At 45.8% G+C, this 14,774-nt stretch overlaps 2 protein-coding genes across 6 annotated transcripts; one reads left to right on the forward strand and one right to left on the reverse strand.

Moving 5' to 3' along the window:
• Positions 1-513: 513 nt before the first annotated feature.
• Positions 514-1,023, forward strand: LOC113927642 (D-aminoacyl-tRNA deacylase 2-like). 2 transcript variants are annotated; one of them, XM_027603632.1, is made up of 2 exons: positions 514-585; positions 628-1,023. In XM_027603632.1, exons 1-2 carry the CDS (start codon positions 517-519, stop codon positions 1,021-1,023), a joined length of 465 nt encoding a protein of 154 aa, XP_027459433.1. In that variant the 5' UTR covers positions 514-516. The 2 variants fall into 2 exon arrangements, with proteins under 2 accessions (XP_027459433.1, XP_027459432.1); XM_027603631.1 differs by having other exon boundaries at positions 517-1,023.
• Positions 1,024-6,834: 5,811 nt separating this feature from the next.
• VGLL2 (vestigial like family member 2) lies at positions 6,835-14,561 on the reverse strand. 4 transcript variants are annotated; one of them, XM_027602576.2, is made up of 4 exons: positions 14,173-14,561; positions 11,633-11,942; positions 9,082-9,603; positions 6,835-7,784 (listed from the first exon to the last, which is right to left on the reverse strand). In XM_027602576.2, exons 1-4 carry the CDS (start codon positions 14,251-14,253, stop codon positions 7,744-7,746), a joined length of 954 nt encoding a protein of 317 aa, XP_027458377.1. In that variant the 5' UTR covers positions 14,254-14,561; the 3' UTR covers positions 6,835-7,743. The 4 variants fall into 4 exon arrangements, with proteins under 4 accessions (XP_027458377.1, XP_027458374.1, XP_027458376.1 ...); XM_027602573.2 differs by having other exon boundaries at positions 14,010-14,561; XM_027602575.2 differs by lacking the exon at positions 6,835-7,784 and having other exon boundaries at positions 7,825-9,603.
• Positions 14,562-14,774: the final 213 nt, after the last annotated feature.

Here is a 14,774-nt window from a genome sequence, read left to right on the forward strand (position 1 = left end):
TTAACACTTAACATATTGCCCTTATTGCTGTTCCGTAACATAGGGAGATTCAGTGGTACCTATACCTTCTCTTTCTCGCAATACCTAAAGCCCATATTAACCTGCAGCCTGATTCATGACTGGGAAGCATTGTTTATGTTTCTTTTTCAGTTTCAAACATTTTATATTTATATCTCAAGCCAAAAAAAGGGAGACGGCAGTATCCCAGCGGTGGATTTTTAAATTTTTCAGTCTTATTGATAATAACACCATTCCTTAAACATCAAATAACCAGACATCTCAAACATCAATGCAAGATGAAGGTGTCAGTATTATCCATTTTTTAAAATTAACTACATAGTTTGGAACTGTTAAGTCTAAAATTGTGAATAATTTTCCTTCTCACCAATTCCGATGAATACACCTTCACTGTTGTTTTCCCCCAGGGTATAAATCTGACATTTCCTTAGCCTCTTTTCTTACTCCTTTAAAAAAGTGCAAGCAGGAACGAATCGGATTGCAACGCGGGTTCAAACCATGTCTGAGAGCGGCCGGATACCTCAGGCCCGGGCGCTTCTGCAGCAGTGCCTGCACGCGAGGCTGCAAGTACGTCCAGCCAAGGGAGACGCCGAGAGCCAGTGGGTGGAGGTTCAGAGAGGATTAGTAATCTACGTGTGTTTTTTCAAGGGAGCTAATAAAGAACTTCTTCCCAAAATGGTTAATACACTGTTAAATGTGAAGTTAAGTGAAACAGAAAATGGTAAGCACGTGTCTATATTGGACCTCCCTGGCAATGTTCTAATCATCCCTCAAACCACCCTTGGGGGGAGAGTAAAAGGAAGAAACATGCAGTATCACTCTAACTCTGGAAAAGAAGAAGGCTTGGAACTTTATTCCCAATTTGTGACTCTATGTGAAAAAGAACTGGCTGCCACCAGCAAGTGTGCCGAAGCTGGGGTTGTGGTGGAACATGGTACATACGGGAACAGGCAGGCGTTACAGCTGGATACCAATGGGCCATACACACACCTAATTGAGTTTTGAAAAATTAAAAAGTTAGTTTCTACAGTTGTTTTCTGGTATAAAATGGTCTCAACTATAATTCGATTTTCTTCCTCTTCTTGAATACCTTAATCTACAGCATTTTTAGACAAGAAAATCCTGGGTCCTATCCATACCTCTGCAACCTGTTAATTGGATGACCTTGCCTTGCCAAGTCACCAAACTCTGGATCTCATTCACCTTTCATCCTGCTTTCCCCTACACTTCCACTTGAAAACTTGAAAAATGCTTTCTATTCACCTTATAGTCACTGTGGAAATGTTCTTAGAGAGCTGTACTTAAGTATTTTGCATGAAGAATTTTGTGCGATCAAGAAAAATATTTCTTATACCCTCAAATGTATGAAGTATGTAATAAAAATAACTTTGTATTAAAATTAGGTAAAATCCCACAAAAAAAAGTGCAAGCAAAAAAAATTGTTTTTAGGGATCTTTGAACAAGGAAGAACAAATATCATAAGCTATGTTCTCCGTGTTTCTTACCAAAAGTCTGTCAATGCCTTTCTGTCAGTTTCTGGGTATGGAGGAGAAACTATCTGAAGTAAAAACAAGATTTCACACTCCACCAAGCAAGGTGGGATAACACTAATAATACAGAACTTTTCAGCAGTGCTTCCGAAGATACCAGAAACTTCCATTAAAAAAGCAGGTACAATATTAAAAAAAAGTCATATGATACTAGATGAAAAAATGTCCAGTTATTTTCTGGGATGCGTTACACATTGCGTAAAATATGGTAGATGAAGAAAAAAGAAATAAGACTGTACGTAGTGAAAATAAACAGCAATGACAACAAAATATATGTTTTTGTTTTCCATCCCATTTCTTGATAGTGCTGTTATTGGCACAGGGCCAATTATAGAGTTGCCGAAAATAAGGGCAAGGCTGTAGCAATGAGAATTAGCCGGAAAAGAAACAAACTTACGACATTCCCATCAATTATGATTGTTGTTTTGAGCCATTGTGTGTACAGAATTTTAAGATATGTAATTTGCTTTTCCTGAGTGAGAACTATTTTTATTTGAAGTGTGCTAAAGAAGTTTCCAAATTATAAGAGTATTTTAGTAGTTGTAAATACACATAGAGATCAAAGCATATACTCCATAAATAAATGCTGCTAAAAATTTCTGCCTAGTTAACTCGATCGTGAGAGTCATGCAAATATTGATTAGGAATAAAAAAATTTTAATTCTTTAGTTTTGTTTTCCAAAAGTTGGGTTTACCCTTAACCTAAATTTTCTCATATGTAATAATTACATATTACGTATGTAATAATTACAGCGTTGATGGGAAATGGAACAGAGGAGGATAGTTTGAGCAAAATCACGTCCGCCATTTGACACAGTGCGAGATAAATAGAATCAGAGATTACTGGGAGTTTTTAAGAACAAAACACAGGAATAAGAAATATGCTGCTGTTCCTTTTTTTAGAGGGAAATAAATGAATTCCAGTAAGGGAATGGAAATTTGGACATCTTATTTTTGTTCTAGAGGAGCTTAGTTCTGTAAGTGTGCATTGGAAAACTCTGAGAGATACTGTAACCTGAGGTAGACATGACAGTACAGTGGAGACCTTTAGATTTTTCTCTCGTTGAGTTAAACCTGTTTTGTAAAGTGAAAAATTCCAAATAAAGGGTAATGTTTTACCAAAGTAATAATTATTCCAGTAAATTTGATATATGTATTTCTGTAAACAATATGTTTCTCAAAACAGTAATTCTTTAGTAAAAATATTCTGCTCTTTCCCCCTAAAAGAGAATCTGTCTCTCTTCTTAAAGTGAGCTTGGATTAGCAGAACCACCTCTGCTGACTCCGCCGGAGGTCACTCTGCCTGGGCTCGATGTTTCTGCTGGAGTGCAGGTCAAGGCTGGAAACAACTGGGGGCTGTTCCTGAAGGCTGCTTTGCCTTTTTAGGGTATGAGGGTGGTCTCCCTGTGTTTAGGATAGCATGATTGACAGCTCCACTCCAGCTCCAATTAGCACCCTATAATTTATTAGCTTCTGCTTTCAGATTATGCGTTAACTTCACAAATATTTCAACCACGGAACCAGCAGCTATCAAGTGTCTCTTTCCTGATCCAGCCCTCTGGGGCTGGAGTGAAATACAAGGAAAGAGCAGTACAGTTGGTCTGTCAAGTGAGAATAATCATTTCTGTCTGTGCCTGTCTGAGGGCACGGTGTCTCTGATTTCCCTTTAGGCCTGCAACAGAGAGAGAGAGAGAGAGAGAGAGAGAGATCTGTAGATAGATTCCATATTGTGAGGGTACCATATTTATATTATTAGAGTTTCATTTATTCATGAGAGATAAGGGAAACGTGGTGTTGAGGAAATGTGAAATTTACGTTTGCTTAATCCCATTGCTTGTGAAAATGTCAAAACTTCAGTTATGTACAAACAGAAGGTCTAATAATGATACTGCCTTCAGGACATTTATTCCTTTACTCCAGATTTTAGGATTATGTAATAGATAATGAATAATAATAAATCCTAAAAATCTTGCAAGGAAAATGGAATATATGGAGTATGGACTTTGATAAGTATGATCAAAATGTAAATTATTTGCAGGCATCTTGTCAACAGAGTGTTAAGGCAATTTTATAAAGGAATCTTATTTTTTTTGTTTCATTTAATTTTAAAGTCTTTTCAAATATCTTTCAAGTTTCCTTTCATGTTTTGACACCATAGGAATTACATTTAAAATGCAATTTATAGAAATAGCATTTATATGAAAAGCAGTTTGTCTCTTATTTTTTTTATCTCCTCCAACCCCAAAGTGATCAATCACTAAGTGTTAAAAAAAAAATCCCGTTTCTTTTGATAGAAAGGGTATGGGTGACCACACATAAACCCAGGGTTTATGATTCTGAGCAAATTGGAGGTTAAATTGATCTTAAGACTTGTTTCCTCTGATAAAAAGGGCACAGAAAGAGCAGTACTTACCCAGAAAGAGTGGCAAGAGAAGCTTGCAGTCAAGGGATCTAAGTCCTAACCTCCACCACCTCTGCCCTCCTTCCTATCCAGGCCCAAATCAATCTTAAGTCATTGCTAGAATTTGCCACATGTTGAAATAGAACTTCAAAGGGGGAAATGAGACAGGATGGCAACTCCTTTTAAACTAAAGGAGTAGAACAGATAGAGTTCCCTGAAGTTGGGTGACTGAGTTCTCAGCCAGAGGGCAATCGGCAGAAGGATTACTTGGTGGCGGAGAGCTGTCTCTCCCCTTTTCATCACCTCTCCCTCAATCGAGGCCAAGTGCACAGGGAACACTGCACTGGGAGACCACCGCTGCCAGCAGGGATGAGTAGAGGAGAAGCTTGTCTTTCTCTCAAGCCCCCCAACCAGGTAGAACACGTGTGAAAACGTCATGTTGGCCTTTCCCCGTGTCATCCTTCATTCCCTTGAATGTCCTTTAATCAATGACCGGGGCCTTCTCTAATCTGCACCATTTCATGAATATTAGCAAGACAAGGGAATTAATATTTTGCATGAATTTGGTGCGCCTAAAGCACGTCTGTTAGGATTTTTAATTCACCCAACTTCTCTCTGATGCTCTTATGACACAGACAGGATCATTATAGTTCTATGTCGTCTTGCATTTCTACTTGGGGAACGTCTAACATGGAGGGAAATGCTGTCATCTGAGTGTCCTGTGTGCCAGGTCACTGGAGCCCGGCTCAGCAGTCTGGATGGTCTGGTCAGGACTGCCCCAAAGGCCAGTTCCAGTGAATGAGTCTCCTCACCAGCAACCTGATATTCAGGTCAGATGCAGCTCAGGGGAGAGGCTTCAGTAATCAGAACCTTGTGGCTGGGCAAATGCTCCCTCTGGGTTCCAAGCAGAGATCCTGTGGGTGCTAACGCAGTGGAGCATGGGCAGAGTCCCTTCCGGTGGGGATTGTTTGGAGACAGTGTCCAGCAAAGAATGCACCACGTGCTTTCTTCCTCAACGGCAAATTCTCAAAAGCGAGCTGGGACTTAATGCATTTTATTTAGGCTTGTATATACTAGTGATCCGTGCCAATGGAACATGGATTAAAAAAATCCGCAGAGAAGTCCAGAGTTAATTTTAGTTATTGCCTCAATGTCCAAACCTCAGGCTAACTCTTTACACGACTCGGTCGGGTTGGGTGTGAAGAGCTTCAGGGCAGGGATGTCTGCTAAATACTGAAATGAATTAATAAGAGAAGCAATAATAATTTCCTCCTGGAGAAGAATGGAAATCTGCATCTGACTGAATGGTCTATAGATAGTATCATTTGATGAAGAGGTGTAAAAATGTCCTATGATAGTTCCTTTGGGACCAGGGATTCCATAAGGTCTGTGGTATGTCAATCTTTGGTGCCCTGCCTCTTTCCCCTTCCTTCTTCATCTGCCATGGAGGAGAAAGTAAACCCAGAGTCGAGCCACCCAAGACAAATCAGAAGTCGAGCCACCCAAGACAAATCACAAGCTGCCTGTGCAGTGGGTGACAGTGCGGTCTCTTGCACCCAGGCTGCCTGGGTTGGCATCCTGGCTCTGCCACTTACTGGCTGGGTGACTGGGCAAATGATTTCTCCTCTGTGAGCCTCAGTTATCTCATGGGTAAGAAGGGGATCACCATCATAAATACACATAGACTTGCTGTCAGACTTAAATGAGTTAACCTGCATATGAAGCCCTCCGACCAGCGCCTGATGAATAATTAACATCAGTTGTTGTGAGTGCTATCACATCTGATGCAGCATAATCAAGTACCTTCCATAGAAGCAAAACCAGTAATAGGTTCTTGAAATGATCATAATCTACTTCACAGCGGCCAAGATGACAGAACGAGGGGATGGGTACCTCTGCTAAGCCATACTCTGAGTAAGGTCCCTTACTGCCCCCAACTCTTCAGACTATTATCCAAGATAAATTGTATTTGTTCCTCATGTTCTAACGGAGGTCAAGATTTGAGCTAATATTTTTATGCTTTAACAATCTAGAAGGGCAATTTGATAATAACACAGAATATTTCTTTCGGGCACTTTAGTGAATGAACACAATTTTAGCATCAAGAGAAAATTAAGAGAAAAGACCACTCATTTCTTAATAATTAACCTCTCTCTTTCCTCTTTCTTTCTTTTTTTTCGGGGGGGGGGCGGCTAGTGGTAGGTTTGTTTTCTTAGCCTAGCTTCCTAAACTGTAATATCACCAATATTTCAAAAAACACTTTTTAACTGACTACTGTCTTAAGAGTCTAGAATCGAAGAAGTAATAATAATTCTCTCCTGGAGAATAATAAACGTGTGCCTCACTGAATGGTGCCCAGGTGGTGCTTTCCGTAGCATCTCTACCTTCAACCCAGTGAATGCCGTCCAGTAAGCCTGGGCTTCTGCAGGCCACGGTTTTCTCATTTGTGAAACAGAGGTGGGATACCTAACTTCTCAATCCTGGGGTTGATGTCAAGTGAAAAGGGTTAATGGGTTTCACAGAATGGCAAACACTTTGGAAAAACAAACAGCACTATATACATAAAGTAATATTGGTTACTGACAACAGATTGTACTACTATAAATTATTTTATTCTACTCGGGAAGGACTAAGACATTTATTTTCTTTTTATGAAATAACACAGCGACCCTGTAGTAAAGAGACATCTTTACTGTTCATTTCTTCTTCCTCATCACCTTCAGCTTTGCCCACGCACAGACCCCTTCCCCTGTGCCAAAACGAAAGTGACCAAATTGCAACCACAGAGACTGAGAGGAATATTCGAGGTATTAGAGACTCTGTGGACATTTCTTCCCCTTGTGGCGATTCCTGGTTCTTCTTCACGGAGACAGTTGGGGTTTCTTGCCTTTTTTTTTTCCATCCAGAGGAGGATGGAAGGAGAGACGGAATTTGTGGGAGAGAAGGCAGAGAAGGGCTTCTTCTTTCATTGTAGAATGTTCCTTGTAAAAAATATGATATATATCTACACACACACACACACACACACATACAAAATAGATCCAGTGCAATTGCAATTGTTGTGCCAAACACTGGGAAGCGCCACCTTGGTCGATGTATTTCTGGAGTTTTCAACAGTTGTCCTACAACAGCTGCATTTCAGCAAGACTTGGGCAGGTGGCTCCAGAGAAGCCACTTGCCACTCACATTTAGGCTGAGGCTTCCATGTTCACAGTCCAAAGGAAAAGAGTGTGTCTTTGTGTCTGGAGTGGGTGTTGCAGAGAAGGAGTGGGCACGAAGGGAGCTGGAGGCCATGAGGTGAGGAAGAAGGCATTGCGAGTTGGCCTCTTTTACTTCCCTACCACAGTCTTCGATGCAAATACAAATACATTTTAAATGTGAGGATACTGACATCAGTAGTGCTATGGTCACACTACTTAATGATATAATTCACATCAGCATAAAAAATATTCACACCAAAATGTCTTTTTTTCCCCTCCTCTTTCCAAGAAAACTTATGACATCATATCTAAGTGAGCTCACTGCTGGTTATTTCCAGTGATTTGCCCAAGAGTCATTAAACATGATTCAGAGTCTTTGGATCTGCTCTTTCCGCAGAAGGAATTATTGTTAGACAAAATTTCTGTAGCTGTATGTTTTGGTTTTCCCAACACGTGGAGATGTTTGAAGTCTCTGCCTTCCCCCACGTCGTCATCCATGAAGTGAGAGGCCCAGATGCTGAGCCTCCGTGGCTGGTCGGAAGGGAAAGGGAAGGGGAAACCCGGGGTCATCTGATCAGCTCAGGAGGGATGCACCACAGAGGGAATAACGACGAGCTGCAAACCAAGATCAGAAGCCATTACAAACCCACTCGATTTCAGCTCTGAGAGTCAGCAATTGCTCTATGCAGAGACCTACAGGGAACAAGTTTGGCTGTCTAAAACCGGTACAGATCCTTGCCTTTGTCCTGAGCCTGTAAACCTGAAAACAGAGAGAAAACAAAAGAAAGAGAGAGGGAGAGAGGGAGAAGAGAAACAGAGGGAGAGAGAAGGGGTTGGGGGTGGGAAGGCACAGGTATTTAAGGAAAGAGAAAGACAAACACCACTGTTTTATTGTGAATGTCACAGAATTCATTTAAAGGGCATGAATGAAAGTAAAAGCAAAGCAAACAGAAATGTCAAATCTTCACCTGAAGGAAGGGTGCGTGGGCAAGACCACAAGCCAATGATTGCATTTATAATATAACCATTTTTTGGTTATGCCCTAAAAATAAAGGGAGCAGAAGAATGTACCTTTCAAATTCAACTCACTGAACCAGAAACTTAATATAGTCATGGAAATCACATTCTCTTTAAGTTTTACATTTTAAGAGACCTATTTAATTTCGCAATTAGGTTGATATCAGAAGCACATTTTTCTTTCCTTATAATTGTCACTAAGAGACAATATCCTCCGCCCAAGCTGTAGAAGATTTTGAACTACATTCTTAGCTCTAGGTCCTCTAGATCAGCGCTGTCCAATAAAAACACAATGGGAGCCACCGGCATAATTCTAAATATTCTAGCAGCCACATTGGAAAAAAGTAAAAAGAACCAGATGAGAATTAATCTTAGTAATATATTTTATTTAACCCAATATGTTCAATATGCAATGTGTCGAAAGTATTCCAACATGCAATCAACATAAAAATATTAGTGAGATGAATTTTACATTTTTTCTTTGTACACAGTTTTGAAATCCAGTGCGTATTATGCGCGTACAGCACATCCCAATTCGTCCTAGCCACATTTCAAGTGCTCAACAAGTACATGCGGCTAGCGGTTACAGAATTGAACAGCGCAGAGCTAGAACCTTTTCAACAAATTATTTACTTATTTGTTTATTTATTTACATTTGAAAAAAAGCCCCTTTTATATCTACCAGCCAGGTTAGGGCAGTGTCCTTCTTTCTCATTCTGCCCACACCGATGACACTGGGTCATCTGTCTGCTGAAGCACAACCCTGCCATGCAGACCTCTGGGCCACAACGTCACTGGGGTCTCCAAGGAGAACTAAGGGGGATCCGGGGCTCAGCCCAGGGTCGGACACAGGGCAGGAGGGGCCCGGGGAGGCCAAGCTCCCTCTCCCGCTTACCTGAGTCCACGCTGAGTCCCAGACCCTGGGCCACATCCCCCGCGGGGCTGGCGAAGGGTCCCCCGGGCGCGGCCCACGCGGCGCCGGTGGGCTCGCCCTTGGCGGAGAGCTCGCAGGGCGGGCTGCCCGGCGCTGGCGCCGGGGCGGGCGCGAGGCGGGCCGGGCGCCCGGAGGCTGCGGGCATCAGCAGCGGCCCGTAGCGCGGGTCGAAGTGCGGCGCGTAGACCTCGTGCACGGCAGCAGGCCGCGGGTAGGGGGCGGCCTGGGCGCCGAGGGCGCTGCCCAGCGCGTAGGGGTGGTGTGGGTGCGCGTGGTGCGGGTGCGCGTGGTGCCAGGGCTCGGCCGCGCCCTGGTGCAGGTGGCTGTGCAGCGCGGCCGGCGAGTAGGGGTCGGCGGCAGCGAAGGGCAGCTCCGAGTGCGCGGCGGCCAGCGGGCTGCCCAGAGGCGCGGGCACCGGTGCCTGGTACGCGCTGTTCCAGAAGGAGGCGGGGAAGCTGCGCTGGCTCATCGGGAAGGAGGCGTCTGCAGGCCGGCGAGGCGGAGGGGAGGAAAGGAAAAGAGCGCGTCACCGCGGGGGAGGTGGAAGCGCCAACCCCGCGCGGCGGGAAAGCTGAACGCGCCTGGCGGGCAAAGGGCTGGCAAGCCGCGGCGGGGAGCGGACCTACAGCCGGGCCTCGGGGGCGGCGCCTTTCTGAGGGGGCTGCAGCCTGCGAATTCGAGGTTGAGGCACCGCAAAATGGGGGAAACCCTTCGGGAAGGAGGGCCGCTTCCTCGGAATTTGCAGACGCGTCTTCAGTGCGGAAACCCCAGGACAGACTAGACTGGGAGAGGAAGAGAGGAGAGACACTCCCTTTCGTTCCAGTTTTGCGGCGCAGGGAGCTCCCTCCGACTCGAGGCTGCGCTGCCTCGGCGGCCTCGGGGTAGACTCGGCCTCCCGGTCCCAGCCCGCAGCCTCGCCCCAAGCTAAAGATACCTCTTCCCACTCTTGGTCAGCAGCCTAGCGATTTCACGAGCCCCTCTCGCGTTTCAGCCTCCCCAGCTCCAGAAAATGTGCCCCTCCAAGGCCTCCGATAGACTGGAAGTCCATCGACATATTTCAAAGTCTTGCTATTATTAGCCTCCTTTCTAGAAACCTACTTTCAAATATTTTTTTCCAAGAACTCAAGCAAAAGAGTAAACTGGACATACTAAAAGGGCAGTTGTATTATTTGCAGAGGGACGCAAAGGGACAGATCTTTTAAGTTTTACTTAATAATATTTGTTCCTTAAAGTGTGGACGCCAGGAATAATAATAATTCTTATGGCCAGTATCACTGTTGACCCCTAGTGCCGGGAAGCCTTTTAAGAGAACAACAGCATTTAGATCAAATTTGTTGTCCCTGGTGGGAACGGAGGGAAGGAAAGATATTTAATTCCAGGGGACTTGATCCAGCACCTCCTCTAGGGAAGGCATCTGCCCCACATACTAGAGAATTAAACATGTGTTGAAAATGCATTCTAAGAGAGACTTAAAAAAAATGTTCTGTATTCCAAACTAATGATTTGAGATCTTATCTAGGCAAGGATTGCACAAACTGTCAGATACTCTTAAGAGAAAAAGGGAGGGTGAGAGCTGTCATCCCCCTCCCCAAATGTTATATTCGTTTTTCCTTCACAAGAAAGTCCTCCTTTCTCATCTTGGTACAACACATCAAAAATTAAATTTAGTGAGAAAGCTTACCAAATAGTTACCCCCACCCTTGCCTGGGAATAAAAAGAGATTGAGATTTCCTAATAGACGGGAGATTGGCCAATAAATCATTGTCCCAGGCTAGATAAAGCAATGCTCTGTGAGAAGGGTAGAACAATAAAGAGGGGGTGTTTGGGGGGGAAACCCTAGAGATGTTTTGGCTGTACCTAAACTTTTATTTCTTTGGTACTTGCTTACTGAAAGACATTTTTTGCTTCAAGATTTCCTAAGTAATTGAAGCCTGGCAAAAAGCACACATAGGTTTTAAGAGACATTCATCAGCAGGTTTTGCTTCCGGTGGGGTCTAGGACTTTCTCCTCTGGGCAAATTTTCAGGGACTGCTAAGAGCCCTGGAGGTTGTTGTAGGTGAAGATCTTCCACGTGGCTTGGGACAGTGTTTGAAACCTCACACTCCCACAGCACTTTTACATACATTTTCATATTTGTCCTACAGCCATCTCCAGTGACAGTTAAGAGGGCAAGTATTATTCTAATTTTAGAGACCAGTAAATAGAGTGACCCCAAAGAGGTTAAGAGACTTGCCCAAGGTCATATTGCTAGGAAGTGGTAGGGCCAGCAGGAAAATCCAGGTCTCCCAATTCCAAGGCTAGTGTTTTTTCTAAGTCACTGCCCTGCTCTGCTCTGCCTCTTCAAGGAGAGATTGTTTCTCCTTCCTTCCTTTTACTTACACTCCCCACAAGCCCCTCCTCACCTCCTCTCTGACACCTAGTATTCTTTTGGCTGCCTTTCTTTGAACCCAGTAGGGGGGCCCCAGGCCTAGAGGGCTCTCTATCTGCCCTTAGAAGCGAGCCCTTTACTCACCCCGCCAGGGCCCGGAGCTCCTGGGTGCTTTGCTGCTTGTACAGCTTGGGGAATAGCTGCTAGGCTGGCTCAGGGCCCTACTGAAGTGCTCATCCACCACAGAGCTGATGTCCCCCTGGAAATAGGTAAAGAGGACGCAGCGGGAGTTGATGTACTCTGCCTCTGGTGGGCGCTCTTTCTCTGGGCTGCCTTCTTCCTCTTTGATACTGGCTGGAGTTTGGCTGGAAAAGGAGCTGCCGCTGCCCGTGCTGTTGCTGGGGCTGGCGTTGCACTCTTGCGCTTCCTGCATCTTGGAGTAATAGGCTAGTTTCTGCTCCAAGAGAGAAAGAACAGAGAGGTCAATTTCAAAAGAGATGGCAAACTGGGTTCCCATCTCACTCCGTCAGATTCCTAAGGTATCCAGGGGAAAACTGGCATCCAGGCCTAAGCCCTGTGCTCAGTAACACGCGTGAGCTCCTTGAGAGGCAGACTGCCCTGCTTGGTGTCTCTGGCTCCCCAGAATTCCTGCCAGACCCCAGGGAAAGCTCTCTGAAGATGTCAGGGGAAAAGTCCCAGAAGATGCCAGGCTATGAGCTGAGTTGAGCCACAGACCCAGATTCGGGGCAGATATATTTTTAAAATCAGGCTCCAAGGATGAAGGGCACCCAAGTCCAGTTAGAGCCTGACTGTCCCCTGCCTAAGAATCCAGGGCAGATGCACAAGATGCAAGATTCAAGCATCGTCCTGATAGAGCGTGAAAATGCCAAAACCCACTCCATGCAGCCAGGAATGTAGAGGAAAAACCGCCACAGAGGTAAGATATAGTTCCATCTAGGAAAGAATCATGTGGGGTAAAAATGTGGAATAACATTCCGACATGGATATGAATAAATGCAAGCTGATATTTGTTTGGTCGCCCATAAACTGTCCACTTAAAAGTCTATCTCAGTTTTTAAAGAGATCTTCTTTTGAGTAAGGAAAAACCAGAGGGCTGTGTGCATTTCGACCCTCACCATCTCTGTGCACATTGAGGAAACACGTAATAACAAGGAACCGAAGAAGAAGATCTTGGCCAGGAGGATGGGTAAATTGTGGCTGTCTGGTAGTGATTTTAAAAAACCAAGTGTAGCTGCTGAAATATTCTCTTAGAAATGAGCAATAGACTGAATGCCGTGTTAACGCATTTATGCAGGCAGAGATGGCCTTGAAGCAGGCTGATCATACAAAAATGAACAGAGAACTTAATGGAATAGATTGGGTTGGTCCAGGATCAGGGAGGAGAAAGGACCAAACAGACAGAAAACCAACCCCTCTCTCTTCTTTGCAATAGTGCCAACCTGGGAAGGAGTCATCTCAGACCCTGAAGCCAAAAGACTGTAGTTACTTAGTAGAATGACCACTTCTACCACATTCCCGCTTGGCTTATAATGAGGGACTCTGGTGATTCCCCAAATTAACTTTGTGAGACTAAACAAACTCTTAGATGGAAAATTTAAAAGGGGAGGGGAGGTAGAAGGAGAAAAGCAAAACCTACTCCTTCCATCATTAATTCATCCGGAAATTTTCGAACGGACATTCTGAATTTGCAATCAAAATTGGCAAAAACTTGGACCAGCGGTCCGGAAGTATTTCAGTCTCTCTTGAACAGGAGTCCAGGCCCTCACTTTGGAACCTGCTCCTGACTCCTACAGCCCCCTGGGTGTGTGATCTTATTCTTTGACTGGACTACAGTCTTCAGTTTCTACAATATCAGCTGAGGACGTGGAAAGAAAAACTGATCGACCAGACTCCGCCCGGAGAAGAGAGAAATTGGAATAATTAAACGAAACTTCAAGAGTTTGCCCGAACGGGGTTAAGTGGTCTTCTTACAGGTGGGCTTGTGGACCGCAGGATAGCCCGATGCAGCCACTCAGGCTCTAGAAAGGCGAAATATTATCTCTGAAGCTCGCATCCGCCAGGTCAATTGCACCCCAATAATAATCCCTAGAATTTTGCAAAGATTATCAAACCCACGCCTTCACGCGGTTCTCTTTGTAACGAATTCTCTGGTTCCGGAATTAATTGGCCTGATCCCTTGAGAATTGAAACGGGAAAAAGTCACTCCTTAGATAAGCTTGCAGAGATGAGAACGCAGGTCTTTGTGTTTTAGGCAGAAAGACAGAGACAGGTCTTTGCTTTTGTTCTCTTGTCACTCTCACCTTTGAGACCAAAGTTTGGTTTTCCCTGCGTGAGCTTTGCTCGCATCTCCCCTCACCCGCACCGAAGAATCTGGAGTCCGACAGATCGCTGGCGCGATCCTCGTGTGATGGTTCCCCGGAAGGACGGGGCACGCATTAGCGGGCTTAGCTGCCTTCCCGAGAGAGCAAGTGGACAAGCTAAAGGGGTTAGCTCAACCTACCGTTTGGCAGCGCCGGCAATCCCCGCATCCTCCGGGCTCCCGCCGCTGGCAGGACGCCCCGGACCGGTGCGGAGGTGTCCCGGACCTCGGGGTACAGGCGGTGCTTCGGCAAGCGGGGGCGCGCCACCCGTCTCCAAGGTCCCGGCCCGGAGGAGACACGTACCTGGTGGTAGGGGGTGTAGGCGGCTGCAAAGTAAGGCTGGGGAGGACCATAGACTTGGTACATAACATCCAGACAGCTCATGGCTCCCCGCAGCGGAGACGGCTAAGTGTTTTTTCATCAACTCCGGGTCGGTGGAGCGCAGTGATTCTGCATGGGCGGCGCTTGGACCCGAGCTCCCGAGTCATCGGCGGCGGAGCGGTGGGCAGCGCGCTCAGCGGCTCGGGATCCCGCTCTCAGGCTCCCCTCCCACCCCGGCACTTTGAGCCCGGACCACGCTCCGGGATAGAAGCGCCCGAGCTCCCGCTAGTGGGCATTTAAACCCCACGCCGGACTGGCGTGCTGACGCCACTCCGGGCCGCGGAGGGGGCGGGGACCGGGGGGCCAATGGGGAGCCAGGGACTGGGCCCGAGGGGCTACCGGCGTGTTTCCCCGAGCTCCCCCGCCTTGAGCTGCTAGCCAAGGGTGCGGCGAATCGCGCGCCTCCGAGCCTGGGCCCTGAGGCTTCGCACCAAGAGGAGTAGGATTCCCAGGCTAATGCTGGACAGAGAAGCAAACCAAGAGAGAGACAGAAAAGGGAGAGGGAGGGAGGAGTGCAGGACGGG

Source organism: Zalophus californianus, chromosome 7 (genome assembly GCF_009762305.2).
Source record: "Zalophus californianus isolate mZalCal1 chromosome 7, mZalCal1.pri.v2, whole genome shotgun sequence".
Classification (NCBI taxonomy): domain Eukaryota; kingdom Metazoa; phylum Chordata; class Mammalia; order Carnivora; family Otariidae; genus Zalophus; species Zalophus californianus.

Bases quoted from the DNA above. Each gene is read 5' to 3' on its own strand.
- LOC113927642 (XM_027603631.1), top strand. From the start codon at position 517: ATGTCTGAGAGCGGCCGGATACCTCAGGCCCGGGCGCTTCTGCAGCAG.
- VGLL2 (XM_027602572.2), bottom strand. From the start codon at position 14,240: ATGTTATGTACCAAGTCTATGGTCCTCCCCAGCCTTACTTTGCAGCCG. The intron at 11,943-14,009 runs GTAGGTTGAGCT...CTCTTGGAGCAG, and splicing joins ATTGCCGGCGCTGCCAAACG to AAACTAGCCTATTACTCCAA. The intron at 9,604-11,632 runs GTGAGTAAAGGG...GCCGGCCTGCAG, and splicing joins GAGCTCCGGGCCCTGGCGGG to ACGCCTCCTTCCCGATGAGC.